This window comes from Colobus angolensis, unplaced genomic scaffold (genome assembly GCF_000951035.1).
Source record: "Colobus angolensis palliatus isolate OR3802 unplaced genomic scaffold, Cang.pa_1.0 Scaffold130, whole genome shotgun sequence".
Lineage (NCBI taxonomy): Eukaryota > Metazoa > Chordata > Mammalia > Primates > Cercopithecidae > Colobus > Colobus angolensis.
The window spans coordinates 1,869,298-1,889,320 of record NW_012114253.1 but is presented as its reverse complement, the minus strand read 5'-3'; the positions used below and the strand labels follow the sequence as shown (position 1 = coordinate 1,889,320).

The 20,023-nt window shown below is 49.4% G+C and overlaps 1 protein-coding gene across 2 annotated transcripts; it reads right to left on the bottom strand.

The window, feature by feature from the left end:
- Positions 1–10,313: 10,313 nt before the first annotated feature.
- Positions 10,314–19,578, bottom strand: MUL1 (mitochondrial E3 ubiquitin protein ligase 1). 2 transcript variants are annotated; one of them, XM_011933989.1, is made up of 4 exons: positions 18,713–19,578; positions 14,049–14,136; positions 12,898–13,018; positions 10,314–12,268 (listed from the first exon to the last, which is right to left on the bottom strand). In XM_011933989.1, exons 1-4 carry the CDS (start codon positions 18,722–18,724, stop codon positions 11,539–11,541), a joined length of 951 nt encoding a protein of 316 aa, XP_011789379.1. In that variant the 5' UTR covers positions 18,725–19,578; the 3' UTR covers positions 10,314–11,538. The 2 variants fall into 2 exon arrangements, with proteins under 2 accessions (XP_011789379.1, XP_011789378.1); XM_011933988.1 differs by having other exon boundaries at positions 19,001–19,578.
- Positions 19,579–20,023: the final 445 nt, after the last annotated feature.

The window sequence follows — 20,023 nt, the reverse complement described above, 5'->3', positions numbered from 1 at the left end:
AATGAGGCAGGAATGAAGGCTTCTCTCCCCACGCCCCACAAGGAAGCCTGACAGTACATGGTCTGGGGCAGTAGTCTAGGATGAAGAGCCCACCGAGGCAGTCAAGTTCAAAGCCCTGGTTGGGCGCGGTGGCTCACACCTATAATCCCTCCTACTTTGGGAGGCTGAGGCAGTCGGATCGCTTGAGTCTAGGAGTTTGAGACCAGCCTGGGCAACATAGCAAGACCCTCATCTCTACAAAAAATTTAAAAATGAATGGACATGGTAGGGCACGCTTGTGGTCCTACCTACTTGGAAGGCTGATCGGGGAGGATTGTTTGAGCCAGGGATGTTGAGGCTGCAGTGAGCCATGATTGCACCACTGCATCCCAGCATGGGCAACACAGTGAGATGCCATCTCAAAAAAAAAAAAAAAAAAAAAGTTCAAAGCCCTGCTCTGTCATTTCCTAGGTCTGTGATCCTTTCACTCTCTGTGCCTAAGTTTTTTCATCTGTCAAATGGGCATAAGAATCATTATTACTTGGTGGTTATTGGGGGAAAGAGAGCATACACACACCATGCCTAGCACAGAGTCCGTCCTCAATAAAGGTGGTTGTTATTATTTGCTATGGGCTCTCTTTGTGGCTTTGAAAAAGCTGCCTCTGACTCTGTATCACCCAATGGGAAACCTGGAGAAGATCACATCTTTTCAGTGACAAAACCAGTTTTCCCAAATCCAAAGTAGATAAAACCTGACTGAAGCAAAGTGGGGGGCGTCCCAGGGCCTTACTCCAACCTCCCCCTGAAACTTCATCTGAAACTCCTTCACCAAACCCCAGGACTCTAGAAATAAGAACCACAGGACCAGGCCATTTCCATGGGGCCTTTCAGCACAGACATTCCAGGACTGAAAATACATATTTGATAGTCCAGACTGGGCACCAAGCCCCACACTCAAGCAGGTGGGATAAGAAAGGGGAAGGTCAGCCCCAGCAGCGCCCAGCACAGAAGAGAGGCTCAGCACACATCAGTTCCCCCTTGATCTAGTCTTCTCCCTCCAATCCAGACAGGGAAACTGAAACACAGGCAGCGACATCAGACAGTGATGGCAAGATGTAGGGAAGAATGTGGCTGTGGTACAGCCCAGTCCAGGCCTCAGTGCCTGCCTTCTGGGGTCTGTTCCTTCACCTGGGCATCGGAGGGTAGGCCAAGCCCAGGCTCCTGTGGAGAAGGGGTGCTGGGAATGCTGAGGTTTGCCAGGGTCGGCTCAGACCCTAGACAGTCAGGAAGAGAGGCCAGGGGACAATGCCCTGTCAATAGTCAGCCGGTCACCTCGGGAGAGGTTAAGTGACCACCCAGCAGGGAATCATCACTCTGAGCCAGAGGTGGATAAAAACCCAAGTCCCCACTAACCCTCTCAGCTCAGTGACTGGAGCCTGGGTTGTAGCAACTTCCCTTCCCTACCCTCCTTGAAAGGCAGGGCCTTTGCCCCCCTCCCCGCCTCATGACCACACACACACACACGCACACACGCACGGTGAGAGACAAGCACACGGACTGACTGGAGGTGGCTTAGATCCAGAATCAAGGAATGTTAAGAAAAGAATTCATTCATTCAGCAAACACTTGTTGAGGACTTCTGTGGCAGACACAACCCTGTCCCCAATACAACTTAAAGGGTGTTAACTTATTCGTCTGTCTAATCACTAAGACCCCTTCTCCAAATAATATCTTGCAAGGAAATTCAGTAGATGAAACTTAGACAAAGGGTAAGCTGATGGGGTCACAGGGGTCGGAACTCCACCTTCTGGGCTCTCCATCCCCCAGCTGGTCTCCAACAGTCTCCACAGAGCACCCAAAGCCCTGCCAGGCTCGGTGTGAAACCACCCCTAGAGCTCATCTAGTCTAACTCCTCACATGACAGCTGGGGAAACTGAGGCCCAGCCAGGGAACAGTAAAACACAGGTTTCTCCACTACATTTCACATTCCTGACACCCTGACACGACATGTGTCACACTTGGAGTCACAAAAGGGAGGGAAATTCCAGCAATGAGCAATCAGTCACAAAATAAAAGCTCATTTTTTCTGACAATGAAGTTTGGAGTGTTTCTTTAAAATAAAATACAAAGATCACAGGGTCATTGTTTAAAGTTTTTATTGCACCAACAGCCCACAGAATGAGAGTCTCATGGGCTCTTCAGGAAATTGTAAAAAACCATGAGGAGAGCTTGGAGGGGTTTAGGAGCCAAGCCTCATCAGGGATGGGAGGGGGTAGGCCACCCAGGTACCCCCGATCCTGCCCCCTGCCTGTCCGCCCCCTCCATCCCCATCATTCTACATCAGCAGTGCATGAGGACTGGGTGAGGACCAAGGGCGTGGGGCCGGGAAGGGGACTCTGGGCTTGGAGCTCTGAGGGAGAAATTCTGTCTACAACTCCCAGCCCAGACCGAGCTGGTGGGAGGTGCTGGGGCTCCAGGCGCCCTGGAAAACTCTTGCTGCCTCTCAAGCCAGGACAGGGAGGAGAGAACAGCAGACAGACCTGGCACAATCAGACTTTTACAACCACAAGAGTGTATCCTCAAGACCCTGAGGGGCAGGCAAGGGCAGGTACGACTTTAGCCCCAATGGACAGATGGTGAAACTGAGGCTCAGGAGGTTTGGAAACATGGCCTGGCTCCAAAGTCCAGGCTCTGAAAACGTCAGATGGCCTACCAGGTTTCTCCTGCCCAGGGGTCCCAAGAGGCTAGAAGTCCCCCTAACTAAGCAGCCCCTGACTTCAGCAGAGCAATGAACTGAGCCAAACTGTGGCTACTAAAGGGGGCTAAGGAGGAGCTGACCCCACCCCAGTTCAGAAGGGGCAGCCACTGCCCTCTGATCCCAAATTCAATACCCACTCCCAGTCATTACTGAGAGCTTGCCATAGAAGGTGGCTTGTGACTGTCACATCTATACCACGAAGGAGGGCTTCGAGGCCAGAAAAGTTCACAGATTAGCCCAAAACCATACAACCAATAGAAGGCAGCAGGCTGGACGCCAGAGGCCAGGCTCGCCACTGTTGGGTGGCGCTGCCTCCCTGAGCAGGCCTGGGGCTAGGAAAGCCCGGCAAACCTCTTCTAGTCCCTACACCTCAGCCTAGCTATGGAAACAGAGTGGGCGTAGATTAGAGTCCAAAGCTCTCACAGGCTGAGGACCCCTTCCGGAATCTGATGAAAGACACAATTCTCTTTCCCAGAGGCAGAACATTGCGGAAACAATTTCCAGGGGATCGCTGAACCTCAAAGACCCCTCATGAAAAAGTCAGGGCTGGATTCTCAAGTGGCATTACAGGATTCCCCACCAGTGTTCTGTGATGACAGAAGAGCTTTTTACTCCTTCAGCTAAGAGGAGCCAGGACTGACTGAGGAGGCCCCCAGATCTGGGTCAGACTTGTGATGGCTCCATTCTGATCAGAGGGATGCGGCCCCTCACTGCTGAACCCAGGATCCCACCGAGAAGCCTGGCTGTGCAGGTCTCTGGACCCTCAGTTCCCAAGCACTGCATTCAGGCACTTTCGCACTCGATGAACGTGAGGTATTTAATGTCCATGATAGCCCTGTAAAGTGGGCAGGACACAGCAGGGATACTTTCCCTCTGTGTGGTGGGAAAAGTGAGTCCCACATAAGGAAGATGAGCTACTCAACTGTAGACAGAGTCACCAGCACTGAGACCAAGTCTCCCAAGAACCAATGCAGCACCCTGCTCACTGAATCCCAGGAAAAGTCTGTTAAATGAGGGTAGACCCAGAAGCCTGGGTTCAATCCCAGCTCCACCCCCTCCAACCTGTGTGGTCTTGAGGCAGTTACTCCACTCTCTGAGCCAGAATGCCTCTGTGCCATAAAATGAGGGGGACAAGATCAGCCTCAAAGGGAGATTTTGTGGCTCAAACAAGGCATTAAGGTGAGAGCAAGGGACAGCTCCAACAGTGAGTCCCACGGCCCAGAGCCTCCTACAGCCTTCAGGGGAGGAGAAAAAGGTCTCTTCTTCCTAGGAAGCGACTTCCTACGTAATAGGGAAAATAGGATACTACAGAGCCACCAATGCGTGGTCACAGAAGCCCTCCCCATCCAGCCCTGTCAGGCCCTGGGCTGGACATGGCAGAGGACAATCTGATCGGGGAGGCAGGTGCTAGGGACAGATGAAAACGAGACTCGCAGAGAGTGGCAGAAAAAGAATCCAAGAGACTAAAAACAACCTCAGAGAAGCAGACAGATCCCCACACAGAGGAAGAAACTCTTCCACAGGCTCAGAGGCAGGAGACAAACTGGGCAGACAAGAAGCAGGACTTCCAAGTAAAGTAGAGGACAAAGGAAGAGAGGAAGCAGAAGATGGGGAAGTAAGGAGGCAGAGAGAGAAGCCGGAAGCACGGGAGAAAGGAAAAGGCCGTGAGGAGAGCTGGCCAGCCTGGAGAAGCAGAATTTCTCCACGGAGGAAAATCTTCTGGGGAGAAAAATCAAAATCTGTGCCATAGAATTTTTTTTCAAGCATCCTCTCCCGGTGTGAAGTCATTTGCATATTTTAAGAACATGCAATGCATTATGCATATCTCGTTTTTGTTTAAAGAAATTATGGTTAGTATATTTAAAGATGTGAATGCCTGGGAAATTACAGAGGGAGAAATGTGGGATTTTTGGTCCCCCTGAATTTTCTGGGTTTCTCAAAACTTTCACATCTGCAGCCAGCTCCCCGAAACTGAAGAGACTGCTTCGCCCTATCCAGGCTGTTCCCAGTTGGCCCTGGGATCAGGAGGCCAGCGTCCTCCTCAGATTCTGCTGACTTCCAAGGCCTGTTCCCCACCCCTTGGGGAAGGGAAAATTGCACAGGCCTTTGGAAGCACAACCTCAGTTTGTCTTCCAAGTCCGCCAAGTCCTCCTCGACCATAGAGACATAGCGCCATCTGGAGGGCATTGTGGAGACTGCAGCATTAGGAGGGGCTGGGGAAGGAAGGAAATGAGGAAACGAAGATGAGCGATTTGTTGCAAGCACGTGTGGAGCACAGCCCAATAACTAGGAATGCAGGAATCACCTTTAATAGCTAGGGAAGACCGTGAGGGGATGGAAGCCTGCAATTATGGTCATCTGGACATTAGCATTAGTATCACCTCGTTTGTACCCTCCCCCGGGCCTAGGGAGCATTCAGGTTACAGATGCAAGGTGCCTGGCCCACTAAGTGCTTAATAAATGTTTGTTGAGTTCGGCTGTGTCCCCCCAGAGTCACGGCCCAAAGGCAGCAGCAGCAGCATGTGGTCACAAAATGTGGATGTGAGGTCCCTAATGAGGAGCAATGGCTCCAGCAGGGACTAAGGGTTAAGAGCGGGAGATAAGGGTACTCACCCAGACCGGCTCAGCGCCCCCTGCCCCACACCAGTGGCACTGGCTCAGCCTCACGTGCTCCAGTCTCAGGGAAGGGAAATGCCAAGTCCCTTGCTGGCATCTGGAAAACAATAAGGCAGCTGCAGGGGAAGTGACTAATGAGCACTTCAGGGAGCAATTCGGGACAGCACACATGGAAACTGATCTCATTCAAAATTGATCAGTTAACACTATCTAATTAGAGAGAAAATGTGCTGAGCACCCGGCTTTCTGGGAGCACGCTCTGGAGGCTGCGGCACCCAGCTAGCCTGTAGAGGAACCACATCTCATCTCTCAGACCAGCCCCAGGACTGCCCTCCCTAGTCCCTCACCCATGCTGCATCTCATAGACAAGCAAAATAGAGCTGAACGGAGCAGAGCTTCTAATCCAGCTTGCTCCTTTCATAGACAGAACTAAGGCCCAGAGAGGTTAAATCACTTGATCAAGATCACACAGCAATGGAGCAGAACCAGAGAGAAAGCCAGACTTTGGGCTCCCAGTCAAGACCATTTATCTCCATCCGGTGACACTGCCCTGACTTTCCTGGGTGGAGTCCTCAAAGCTCTGGACAGGTCACTGGACATAGCATTCTTCCTGTACAATTCATCCATCCTGGCTCCCAGGTCCTAAAAGGGGGGCTGTCCTCACTCCTTACAATCACCACTTTCATCTGTGGTCCAAAAACCAGCTCCTCTAGGCAGTCTTCCAGGATTGTTTCGCCCACACCTACTATTTCATTCATGGGTTGACTCATTCATTCCATGTACACTCTGTAGTTAAGAGCTTGGGCTCTGGAGTCAGACTGCCTGGGTTTAAGTCCCATCCCTCTCGTGCACTTGGGCAAGACACTTGACCTCTCTGGGCCTTTTTCCTTTTGTTTAAGAATAATACAAACACATTCGTCCATACCTCTCAAATGAGGACCGGAAGGGTTCATTATGTACTGCACTTCTCAGGGTACCTAGCAAATAGTGAGCCCTGATGTGAGTTCTAATTAGTCTGCACTGACAACCCAGAATTTGTGGAGAAGGAAAAGAAATGAGACAGTCCCCGCCCAAGACATGGACAATATGGCTAACAGCAGGAATTGAGATTTGAGACTCTTATTATGGAATCTCAGAGGAGGGATACCTAACCCAGCCTCGGTGGGGAGGCACAGGGAAGATTTTCCCTGGAGGACACCCCTAAAGCGGAGTGTTAAAGGGTGAATCAGTGTTAGCAAGGTGAAGAAAGGACCAGCATTCCAGAGACAGGAATTCATGTGAGCAAAGACAGACGACGGCATGGCATGGGCTTCTGTTTTTCGTTGGTTTTTGAAGTTGGGGTCTCACTCTGTTGCCCAGGCTGGAGTGTTGTGGCACGACCACAGCTCACTGTGGCCTCAATCTCCTGGGCTCAAGCCATCCTCCCACCTCAGTCTCCCGCGTGACTGGGACTACAGGTGTGCACCACCATGGTCAGCTTTTTTCGTTTTTATTTTTTGTACAGAAAGTGTCCTGCTATGTTGTCCAGGCTCATCTCAAATTCTACTTCCTGGCCTCAAGTGATCCTCCTGCCTTGGCCTCCCAAAGTGCTAGGATTACAGGCATGAGCCACTGTCTGGCCAGCATGGCATGTTTAAGGAAACTCAACAGTTCAGTGTTGTTGGAGTCACAAGTAGGAGACTGAAAGGGACACGGACAACCGTGGGGAGGTGGCCAGGGACGGGGTCATGCAGGGCTTCTCATGCCATGGAAGAGCCAGGACACGATGTTGCAGGTGGCAGAGAACCTGGAGGTGAACTTGAAGCAGAGGCGGGACGTGGCGAGGTTGGTGGTTTAAACAGATCATCCTCCACTCTGTGGGGTATGTTTTCTCTGCTTCCCTTCAGCAGTGATACCACCCTTGATTGGTTGATCTCTAATGGTCATAGAATGTGCTCTAACCAGGCCTGTCACAAAGGCTCCTTTCAAGTCCTATATTCTGTGAACCACAAATGTTCCCAACAACTGAGTCACCATACCTGTTGATATGGTTTGGATCTGAGTCGCCATACCTGCTGATATGGTTTGGATCTCATGCCGAATTGTAATCCCCAGTGTCAGAGGCAGGGCCTGGTATGAGGTGATGGGATAGTGGGGTCAAAGTTCTCATGAATGGGTTAGCACCACCCTCTCAGTGCTGTTCTCATGACAGTGAGTGATGTGAGAGCTGGTTGTTTAAGAGTATAGCATCTCCCTCCACTTCCTCCTGCTCTGGCCATACGAAGTGCTTCTACCCCTTGCCTTCTGCCACAACTGAAAGCTCCCTGAGGCTTCCCCAGAAGCGGAGGAGCAGACGCTATGCTTCCTGTACAGCCTATGGAACCGTGAATCAATTAAAGCTCTTTTCTTTATGAATTACCCAGTCTCAGGTATTTCTTTCTAGCAGTGTGAGAAGGGAGTAATACACCTGTCAAACAGGGTTTACTCCTGTTCAGTTACGATCCTTTGAAACAACTCTGAGCCCTTTGTGGGCAGAGACTGTCTTAATCATCTTGTATTTCCAGGCACAAAATACACATTTAGCAAATGTTTGTTGGGTGAATAAATGCCCATCCATGAGCAGGCCGCGGTGAGGCATGCCTGTAATCCCAGCACTTTGAGAGGCTGAGGCGGGCGGATCACAAGGTCAGGAGTTTGAGACCAGCTGACCAACATGGTGAAACCCCGTCTCTACTAAATACAAAAAATTAGCCAGGCAGGGTGGTGTATGCCTGTAATCCCAGCTACTTGGGAAGCTGAGGCAGGAGAATTGCTTGAACCCGGGAGGTGGAGGTTGCAGCGAGCCGAGATCATGCCATTGTACTCCACCCTGGGCAACAAGAGTGAAACTCCATGTCAAAAAATAAATGCCCATCCATAATACCAACTTTGAGCATTCCAGAGGCCCTGTGGGACCATCAGCATCCATCCCCCAACTGGAGTTGTCACGGCCTACAATCAGGGCTGCAGAGGGTGTCAGAGAGTGGCTAGTTTGTCATGTCATTGTTTGCTTTTTAATTTTCCCACAGGTTGTTCCTTTTTAGATTTTCCATTAGAATTCTGATTTTGGATTCCAAAGACTGCCTTCCAGCCCCCATCCACTAGATCCGCTGAGGATGTGATTGGTTCTTCCCAAGGTGCTGCTCGGCTTGTAAAATGCTGTGTATTTATGATAACGCTCAGTTGTCTCATGGACAACTTCTCTTTTTAGCCTCCTAGGCCTCAAGTGATAAAAAGCAAAGATTGCAGGTTTTATAGTCAGATTGTGGTAGCCTTGAACAAATCACACAACCTGTAAAAGGGTGATGTAGCCTTCCTTGCTGGTTTGCTATATTAGAAACAATACCTGTGAAGAGCCTGACATTGCTGGGCTTGTGATTACGTGTGGATGCAGGCAAACTGTAACCCCACTGAGCCCCACTAATTGGAGGTAACAATATCCATTGCATAGGGCCACATTAACGCAAATGAAGTGCCTGGCACAGACAGTCAGAACACCAGCAGCAATTATTCCAGATTCCTGCCCAATACTGGCTGCCTGGGAGTAAAGAGACTGAGCACAGGGCTGATTTAGGGGACAGTCAAAATTCATCATCATCCCATGGTCAGTTCAGAACTGACTTCCTGCTTCCCCTTTTCCCTGTCATCCTTCCTGCCAGCCTTGGTTCCACACATCCATTTAGGACTCATGCAACCCTCCTGGAGATCAGGCTCCTGAAATAGGTGGGAATGGCCAATGATAGCTGAAGTAGAGTATGGGACAGTTTCAGTCCCCAGCAGGCTAGGACCAAGCAGGGCCCTCGCACCCAGGGGGTCCAGGCACAAGCCAGCTTCCTGAGGCAGGGGCTGTGTGCCGGTCCTGGGTCTCCCACGACAGGGAGCTCAGCTGGGAAGCTCAGTGGGGAAGAACACTCGGGATGAAGAAATGGAGTCTGTCCAACATTGAGGTAGGCTGGGGAAAGTAGCCTGCCTGCTCCTTTTTAATCTCTTCGATCACATTTACCCATGAAAGCTATGCCAAGGGCTGAACTCAGATAGCTTACCATGCAAATTCCCCTGGGCCAGTTCATTCACCTTCCATTACAAGCTAAGTGCCAGAAGGATGATGAAAAGGGGACGGAGACTGCACAAAGAGGCCATTCCTGTCAGGGGCCTTTCACCCTGCCCCACCCTCCAGCACCTTGTGTAAAACCAGGGTCTTCGTACTTCACTGGACGGACTCAATACTGGCAAGTGGATTCTTACCCCAACTTTCACCTGCTGCTCTAGTGTGGCCACCAGTTCTCCTCTATGGACTTGGGGAACACGTCTCTTGTGAGTGTTCCTGTTAGCACTGAGGAATTTACTGGCCGCACATTTAGTGAGCAGGAAGATGAGGACTTTAGAAACAGCTTGGGGTTTAAATTCAGACCCGTGACTTGCTATATCTGTGCCTTCAGCCCAGTGAATGTACCCTCTCCAGGCCTACTTCCTCACCCATACAGCAGAGACACCAGGACTCGGCCTGCAGGGGTTTTGTGAGGATGAACTCACTCTGAAATGAGTGTGAAACAGCACGCGACACAGGACCTCGTGCACAGCGGTATTGCTAAATGCTCATGTCCTCTCTGCTGTCCCCCAGTGCCCCATCTCCATCCCATTCTCCCAGCAGGTGAAACTTCACTGCCCTGGTTTGTAGCCTGTTGGGACAGACTTCAAAGACGGTCAGCAAGTCCAGCTAAAACCTGCGGGCCGGCTGTCCAGATTCCTCCCCAGGGGGCAGGCATCCCTGCCTCTGCATCACACTGTCTGGGGGAGACCCAAACCACTACAGCCAAGGAAAAGGACACAGAGGCCTCAAACTCCCCACCTTTCACTCCACTGCGGCGGGGATTCAATCCCATCCTGAGGACCTGAGTTAAATTAGCCATTTAACTCTTTTTAACAAGCAACAGGCTAGCACTTGGTTGCAACATGTTTAATTTGTGCTATTCACACTGGATACTGCATCGTACTAGTGTCGGCCCCTGACGGCACCCCTTCCTCACCTGCACAAAGGAGGACAAGATATGAATATTCAAAGGCAGAAAAGGGCTATAAAAAAGAGCTGTGTATGTGACCTCCGACTACTCAGAGGCGGGGGAAGACAGCCCCATTTGTCTTGCACTCAAAGGCTCACCAAGGGCAGGAGAGGGGCAAATGGTAATACAGGGAGGGGGTAACAAAAGAAGAAGCGACATGAGTACACCAAGATGTCAACACTGCGACAGGCTGGATGAGGGAGCCCTGAAAGGCCGTACGCTCAGGGTGCCAGCCGGCTGCTTTCCTTGTGACAGCCTTGCAAGGAAGCTGTGAGGCCAGGACACTAGGCCAGCGGCGTCCACACTGTGTCCTTCGGGAGGCGAAGCCTCTGTGCCTCATTCTCCAGGAGGGAAAACCAGGGACCACCCCTGAGCTCTCCCAAGTGGTAGCAGTTCAAATCAGGGCCAGCGGCAAAACCAGGAGGGCTGCCTGACCAACTGCCCTTCATACCATCTCTCTCCAATCTGTTGCCCGGGGCCCCAACCATTTGGGCAGAAGCAGATGTGCTGACTTCACTTTCTTTTGTCCTCTACACACATGTGCAGACGTTTAGGAGGCAAGCCGGTGAGGGAAAAGGAACACAAGTTGACCCGCCCAGCCTGACAATTCTGAAGAAAGACCATCTCCCGGGGCATAAGGAAAAAGAAGAAAAGCTGCGGCAGAATCTCTTTGGAGGCAGCACCCAAGGCATCCGTTGTACTCAGGGCCCAGCCTTTCCTCCCCTCTGACTGAGTCCGCCACCAAGTCCACAGCAAGCAACAATTCATCAGAAAAAAAACAGAAGACACAGGAACAGAAGGGCTGCTGATCACTGACTTTGGCGCTTAAATGATGAGGCGTTTTCAGTCACACTTGCACTGATCTGGCTCCTGGGAGGAGACGCCACGGCAGCCTCCCAGGGCGAGGCTCTGATCCTCAGGCCCCATGTGGACAGGGTCCCCATTCAGGCGGGAAAGGCAGCATCTTGCCACTGGAGGCGTGGGTCCCTCAATCATACCTGGAGGTGACAGCTACTCCCGCCACTGCTCCTCCAAAGGCCTTGAGATAAAAATCCCTGAAAAGGGGGCAGGGGAGCTACCATGCCAAGCTGTGCGGCTTCCAAACCATTAGCTGTTGTACAGGGGGATCACCCGGGTGATCGCCTGTCTGCAGATAGGGCACTTCTTGGGCTCTGGCAAGGCGCGGTAGCACTCAGTGCAGGAACAAACGTGCCCACACTCCAGAAAGACGCAGGACTTGAAGCTGCTCAGACACACCACACAGGCGCTCTTCAGACTCTCCCTGTCCTCAGGCTTGGCCCGGCTCAGCAGCTGGGCCTCATGCTCCTGGAACTCCTCCTGCATCTGCCTGAGGCGCAGGCGCTCCTGCCGCTGCAGATACTGCTTCCGGAGGATAAAGAAGAGGGTGGCACATGTGGCAAAGCCAAAAACCAGCGCCAACACCTTCCAGAGCCTGACGCTCGACTCCTGCCTCTGCAGCAGGCTGTCGAAGTCCTGGCTGCTTAGATAGTACTGCATGCCTTGTTTGGGCGGCTGCAGGCGGACAGAGTTGTTGTCCAGGACCAGTTCGCCAACCCCTGTGAGGGTGGCCCCCACCTTCAGCATCTCCTCGGTCTCCTGGATGCCTTTGGGCCGCTCACCGCTGATGTAGTGGCCGATGACATCGGTGAAGGACTGAATCGAGGGGTGGAACTTCTCATACACAGTCTCTAGGCCCAGATCCACTGAGTCCAGGGGCTTCAGCACTCGCACAGCCACATCCACACCATCCTCGTGGGGCACCAGGTCAAAGGGCACTGTGTTGGTCCTCTGATGAATGATCTTTGAGCAATCATTCCTAGAAGAATAAGAGAACTAAAGATACAGGGTAGCAAACAGCAAACACCCAAGCAGAGCTGGAAATCAACTAAATGCAGAAGACAGCATAGAGTCTGAAGTAACCAGAAGAAGACAGTAAGATCACTATCTCCAGGTGCCTCCTAACAAGGAGGCTCCATTTTTAGGTCCTGGGGCGATCTCAGTGGGCAACAAATACCGCCACAGACTACGGAAACCATTCTTTTCCCTTTCCACTGTAAAACAAAAATCTAAAACAGAACCCACTAGGACCAGCTGGAAAACTGGTATTTCATGTGATGGCACAAAAGCATTTTAGGAAATACTGAAATCACTGATTCAGTGGTTCTCAAACTTCAGTGTAACTAGCAACAGATTCCAGGTCCCTGATCCTGGAAATTCTGGTTGGATAAGTCTGGAAGGGAGCCCAGAAATCTGCATTTCAAAAAGATGCCTAGGTGATTCTGATGTAGGAGGCCCACAGGCTACACACAAGAATATGACCTGCATTAAGTGACCGGTCTTCAACCTGTCTCAGGAGAAGCTGAAGACAACGCAACAGCACCCAGGACCCCGGCATTTGAACGGACCAACTGCAAGGGTTTTGGCCAGTGGAGAAGTGATACATACCAAAGGTGGGTGGTTCGATTCCACACCATCTTGTGCTCCTGAAGTGTCAGGCGCTGAATTACCCCCTTGCAGTTTTCCACAAACTGGCTGTTAAGCGTTTCTTTAACAGACCGTACAGCTCCTAAGTGGACACAAATTCTATTATTTCTAAAGAATTTTTCTGCCCTCTACTTTCAGATAGTTTAAAATGTGTTTTCTGGTCTGGCACAGTAGCTCACAACTATAATCCCAACACTTTGGGAAGCCAAGGCAGAAGGATCACTTGGGGCCACAAGTTTGAGACCAGCCTGGTCAACACAGTGAGATTCCATCTTTACAAAAAATTAAAAAGTTAGCAGGGCGTGTGCCTGTAGTCCCAGGTACTTGGGAGGCTAAGGCAGGAGAATCACTTGAGCTCAGGAGTTTGAGGCTGCAGTGAGCTATGATCACACCACCATACTACAGCTACCTGGGTGACAGAGTCAAGACTCTATTTGAAACGGAATCTCACTCTGTCACCCAGGCTGGAGTGCAGTGGCGCAATCTTGGCTCACTGCAACCGCCCCCCAGGTTCAAGCGATTCTCCTGCCTCACCTCCCAAGTAGTTGGGATTATGGGTATGTGCCATGACACCACATCCAGTTGATTTTTGTATTTTCAGTAGAGACGGGGTTTCACCATGTTGGCCAGGCTGGTCTCAAACTCCTGAGCTCAAGTGATCAGCCCACCTCAGCTTCCCAAAGTGCTGGGATTACAGGTATGAGCTACCACGACTGGCCTCAAAAGGGAAAAAAAAATTTTTTTAATTTAAAAAATGTTAAAAATTAAATGTTTTCAGTTGACTTTTGCTAACTAATCAAAACAATGACATTCTGATCACTGTAAGTCACATTTTAGAAGCGCTCTCCCAAGCACTTTGCATGGATCACATAATTTGTCTTATAACAACCCTATAAAGGTTAAGTATTATTTTCGAGATCAGGCAACAGTAGTTCAGGGAGGTCTGGTAATCTTAGCGATCACAAAGCAATAACCCACGTCTTTCTAACCCCAAAGTATGCTCTGGACCATGGACCCAACACCACAAAAGGCACTTAACATGAGCCAAGATGATCTTTATCAATCTTTTGGAAAAAGGAAGTTGTTTTCCATTGCCCTATAAGCAAACATACCTTCTATAACAGCATAAGGCACACATTTTCCTGGAGCTTCTGAAAGAATACTCTTTAAATCTTCACCCAAGTGAACTTTTTTAGCTCCCTAAATACAAGAAAAAATTAAATAAATTGGCCATTGAACACTGACACGCTCAGTCAAACTTACAGGCAAAAAAAAGAAAAAGATTCTATTTTTTTCATGCCAAGAGAATACGGAAATTGGACAGGAAGGTGACTACAGAGAATCAGATTTCAAAGCTGTGTACATCAACAGGAATGGAGCCATGCCTGTGCCCTCTTCCATCACTGCAGAATGGGGGTGCCACATACATTCTTTTTCCAGTTAACCAAAACCTACACTCCTTTTCATGTTAAGACTTTTTAGTGAAAATATAAAAGGTACTAGTCAATTTACATACCAGAGACTGAACATCATTCAGTCCCTTCTTGACAACACAGAGCTACGGTCCAAAGGATTCAGGTATAAAGTACCTAACCTACTGCCTAGTACATGGTAGTGGTTTGAGAACTGGTAGGTGTTATTATTAACATTACCACATCTTTACGAACCAATGCTCTGCATTGTATGTTATTAAAAAAACAAAGTAGGGGGGTTGCCTTTGCTTCAACAGGACAAGACTGTTAACTGGTGCCAAATGCCATTTTACATTCATTTATTTATTTATTTATTTATTTTTGAGCTGGGGTCTCACTATTATACCCAGGCTGGAGTGTAATAGTGCAATCACAGCTCACTGCAGCCTCAACCTCCCAGGTTCAAGTGATCCTCCCACCTCAGGTCCCCAAGTTGCTGAGACCACAGGCATGCACCACCACACCTGGCTAATTTTTTTATTTTGCAGAGACAGGGTCTCCCAATGTTGCCTAGGCTGGTCTTGAGCTCCTGGGCTCAAGTGATCCTCCTGCCTTGGCCTCCCAAAGTGCTGGGATTACAGGTGTGAGCCACTGCACCCAGTCTGTTCTACTTTTTGCCTTTTTCACGGTCATAATTAAGTGAGAACGGTTCCTTCTGCTGCTGTCTTCCTCTAACAATCCCTAATTCTCCCCTGCCTTCCAACTCACAGCGTCCAACCCACTGCATTTGGGAAACCAATCCTGTTACTGCTGTGTCAAAAATAAGAGAAAAGGAATAAAATCAACAATCATTTCCTGAGCATCTATGTGCCGGGCACTGTGCTGGGTGTCAGAGATTCAGGGATGAATAAACGACCACCTCTGCTTTCAGGGTATACCCAAAAACAGCTCGTAAGGATGCCAGATTCAGTAACCTCTAAAGATGAGACACCAGATGTATATGAAGGTCACTCGGAGTTTTAGCTACTGCTACATAGTAAATGACAGGAGCAAGGTCAGTCAAAATTTCTTAGCCACTTACACTGTGAAGACCCGAAATGACAGCAATAACAACTAACAATGTACTCATTTATTATCTGTCTCCTTCCAATAGAATGTTAAACCCTAGGAGCACTTGGACATGGTTTGTCTCATTCACTGCTATCCCCCTAGTGCTGAGAACTGTGCCTGACACACAGCAAGCATTTAATACATTATTTGATGAATAAACTAATGAATAAATAAGCATTTTAAATATACTGTGTACCAGGCAATATGCTAGGCACTTTAAATGCATAAACCACTTAATGCCCACACCATCCCTTTACAGCAGACATTATTATCACCAATTACAGATAAGGAAACAGGCTCAGAGAGGTGAAGTGATTTGCCCAAAGTGAGACAGCTAGCAAAGTATCCATCACAGGATGGCCAATTCGAATTTTAAAGGGGGAAGAGGGAGAATATGATCAGAAAGACCTGGAGTTTAATCAAGCTCCAATGTATCCACTGTGGCTTGGGACAACTTCATTTATCTGAGTCTCAGGTTCCAAAACTGTAAAGGACAGGGAAAATGCAATTTCACAGGATTTTTATGTGGGTTAAATGAACTTTAAGGTGTGAAAGAATCCAGTCCAGGGGCTGGCACATAGGAGGCATGCAATAAATATGCATTCTCCTATAAGAGATATACAGGATAGGACACAAGCCCCACTCTGGAAGTTTTGTCATCTTATCAACAAAATAAAATCTAGGACGGGCATGGTACCTCACACCTGTAATCCCAGCACTTTGGGAGTCCAAAGTGGGATGGCTGCTTGAGGCCAGCAGTGCAAAACTAGCATGGGCAACTTGCAAGACCTCATCTCTATGAAAAATTAAAAATTAGCTGGACGTGGTGGTGTGCACCTGTGGTCCTAGCTACTTAGGAGGCCGAGGCAGGAGACTGGCTTGGGCCTGGGAGCTCGAGGCTGCAGTGAGCTATGTTTGTGCCACTGCACTCCAGCCTGGGCAACACAGTAAGACCATGTCTCAAAAAAAACAGAGCAAAAAAGAAGAAAGAAATGAAGGACAGGAAGGCAGGCCAAGGAGAAAGAAAACGAAGGAAAGGAGGGAGAAAGAGAGGAAGGAAATAGAAAATAGAATATAAGATGTTAAGAGTCCCAACTCTTTTTCCAGGAAGGGGCTATTTCATTCTCATTTAGGAACTGGTTGGCAAAGGTTGTTGTGTTTTTGTTTTTTTGAGAAGGAGTCTCGCTCTGTCACCCAGGTTGGAGTGCAGTGGCACAATCTTGGCTCACTGCAACCTCCACCTCCCAGGTTCACACTCCTCCTGAGTAGCTGGGACTACAGGCGTCTGCCATTACACCCGGCTAATTTTTTTTTTTTTTTTTGTATTTTTAGTAGAGACAGGGTTTCACGTGTTAGGCAAGACGGTCTTGAACTCCTGGCCTTGTGATCCGCCCACCTCAGCCTCCCAAAGCGCTGGGATTACAGGCGTGAGCCACCGCGCCCGGCCCGGCAAAGGTTTTACGGTCACCCAAAGATGGGACCTAAAGAGTTCACCGCTTCAAAGAATCCCACTACCAGTCAACTTGAGGCCAAAGTGATCTGGTGTCAGAAAGTGAAGTATCAGTTACACAGAGCTAATCACTTCAGGATTAACTTGATTATTTAATCAGGTGACACACAGGGCAGCTGGAATCTCACTATAATGCCACTGCACAGCAAATCCAATTGTCTCCTAACTTGGTTCTTTCCAGATTCCAAAACTCCCTTCATAGCAGGGATTTCACACATTGGTTTCTTTTTTTTCTGAGATGGAGTCTTGCTCTTGTCACCCAGGCTGGAGTAGCCTGGCCCACCCATTAGTTTCTAAACCCTTACTGAAAACAATCTGATAATGAAGTTAGTCAGGTTTAGGAATCCATCTTTCATATAAACATCAAATTAGGTTAGGCCCTTAGCTCTCGTATTGTGAAACTTCAGCCAAAAAGAACCCACAAACATTTACTGAGCATCTACCACTTGTCAAGTACTGTGGAAGCTAGAGGAAAGAGAATGGATGAATAAGAGCCTGTCTCTGACCTAAAGAGGCCCATCTCTCTGGACCAGTCAGAGAGTCACAATAAAGCAATGTCAATCAGATTAAAATCCTACCCTTGGAAACAAAATACCTAAATTTAAGTTTCAAGCTGACTAGTTGCATGGCCTTTCCTCCGAATCTCAATTTTCTGATTTGCAATGCGGTGGTAACTGCCATTTTATCTACTTCAAAAAATTATTGTGGGCCGGGGGCGGTGGCTCACGCCTGTAATCCCAGCACTTTGGGAGGCTGAGGCAGAGGGATCACCTGAGGTCAGGAGTTGGAGACCAGCTTGGCCAACATGGCAAAATCCCATCTCTACTAAAAATACAAAAATTAGCCGGGCGTGGGGGGGCGCCTGTAATCCCAGCTACTCAGGAGGCTGAGGCAGGAGAATCGCTTGAACTCGGGAGGCTGAGGTTGCAGTGAGCCAAGATCGTGCCATTGTACTCCAGCCTGGGCAACAGAGCGAGACTCCGTCTGAAAAAAAAGAAAGAAAGGAAAAAATATATATATTGTGAAGAAAAAAATAAAATCAAGATGAAAATGTGGCTGGGCACAGTGGCTCACACCTGTAATCCGAACACTTCGGAGAGCCAAGGCGGGGAGATCACCCGAGGTCAGGAGCTGGAGATCAGTCTGGCCAACACGGTGAAACCCTGTCTACTAAAAATACAAAAAAAAAAAAAAAAAAAATTAGCTGGGGGTAGTAATCCCAGCTACTCAGGAGGCTGAAGCAGGAGAATCACTTGAACCCGGGAGGTGGGGGCTGCCGCGAGCCCAGACCGCGCCACTGCACTCCGGCCTGGGTGACAGAGCAAGACTCTGTCTCAAAAAAATAAAAAATAAAAATAAATGCAAATGTGTTGTGTAAATCGTAAAGCACAGTTCAAAAAAGAGCACCATTTACTAAAAAAAAAAAAATAGTTGTAATATAAAAAGGAAGCGTCTGTAAATCAAGGAGTGCAGTGGTTCAGTAAATGGATGTCTGCACTTGCCATTCCCTCCATCTCCCGCTAGATATCCACATGACTTTCCTCGTCTCTTCCTGGGCTCTGCTCAAATGTCACCTTATTTAAGATAGGAGATCCCCCTTTTTCCAGCATTCCATGTCCTCTCCCCTACCTTACTCTAAAGCATTGCTCACCAGCTGTTACACTGCCTGATTTACATGTTTGCTGTCTAGCCGTATTAAAACGGAATCTCCACGAGGGGAGGGACTTTCATCTGTTCTACTCACTGCCTGGCGCATCGCAGGTGTTCAATAAATACTTTTCGAGTAAAGTAATGAAGTCAAAATTCATTCTGAGTCATAAGAGGGACTTGGGAAAAAAGGAGCGGAGCAACCGTCATCCCGAGCCCGAATCCTGCCCCTCGCTCCTCCATTTACTGGCTGGATGACACCCTTCAGAGGCTGTTTCCTTTTCTGGACAGTTTCCGACGGTGGGGCGGCCAAGGTGAATCGTGGGCTCCCCAGGACCTGGGACAGAGATGACCCGGCTGAGGCCAGGCCGGCTCCAGCACTGACCTTGAGCTCTTGGGAGACCCGGGCCTTCTGCCTGTACACGGAGTACAGGGCGGCGGTGACCACAGAGGTGGTTCCCAGGAGGATGAACTGGCACAGTGAGGGCCGCCCTCCGCTCTCCATGACGGCGCCAAGCCCCGGTGGCCGACTGTGACGCAGAGGATACGCCTGGTGACCCCCAACTCTCCACCTCCTTCCGACCAGGACCGCACCCCCTGGACAAACCTGACCGAAAACTCGAAATCAGTCGCCCAGCGATGACGCAGGACGCCGGAACCGGAAGCGGGAGCCAGGGGGTTGTAGAGCGAACCGGAAGGTGGGGTTGCCCGGGTGACAGTCAAGCTGCTGCGGCCTACGATGAGATCCTCTCTCCCCAGCGGGTGTGGGAGAGCGATTGGGGAGCTGAGCGACCACCCACCGCTCCATGGCCATCCCCTTCGAAACGCGGCGCACTGGCCACAGCTGACTCGCCCATTGCCCTGGTCTCCGTCCCTCTGGTTTCCTGTGGTTACTGGACTGTTTGATGGGTTATTACATGTCTTCGCCATTAGATTGGCAGGAAATAAAATAATTGTGTATTAAACTCTTATGAGTAGTGTACGTTTAAGTTTCAGAGCAAACTCTTAAGACTTGGAATTTATTCTGGCCACTTTAACAGATGAGAAAACTGAGGCCATAGAGGTTAGGGAATGAGGTGCTCAAAGTCTAGTGAGTGCTAGAGAGGAATTTACGCAACTGCAAAGCCCTCAACTCTACCCCAAGAGGGCAGATTATATCACCAAAGTAGCCCCTTAATCTGCCATCACCACTTAGAACAACATATTTATTAAATAATAATTACAACTATGTTGAGTGCCTGTTATGTGTCATGTTCGAGGAGGGGTGGGAAGTTTTGCAGGCACCATCCCATTGAACCTTTACAACACAACTATAATGCAGATTACAGATGAGGAAACTGAGGCTCAGGTAAGTAACTTGCTCAAGGTTATACAGCTAAAAGCAATAGGGATGGGCGTCAAACCCAGG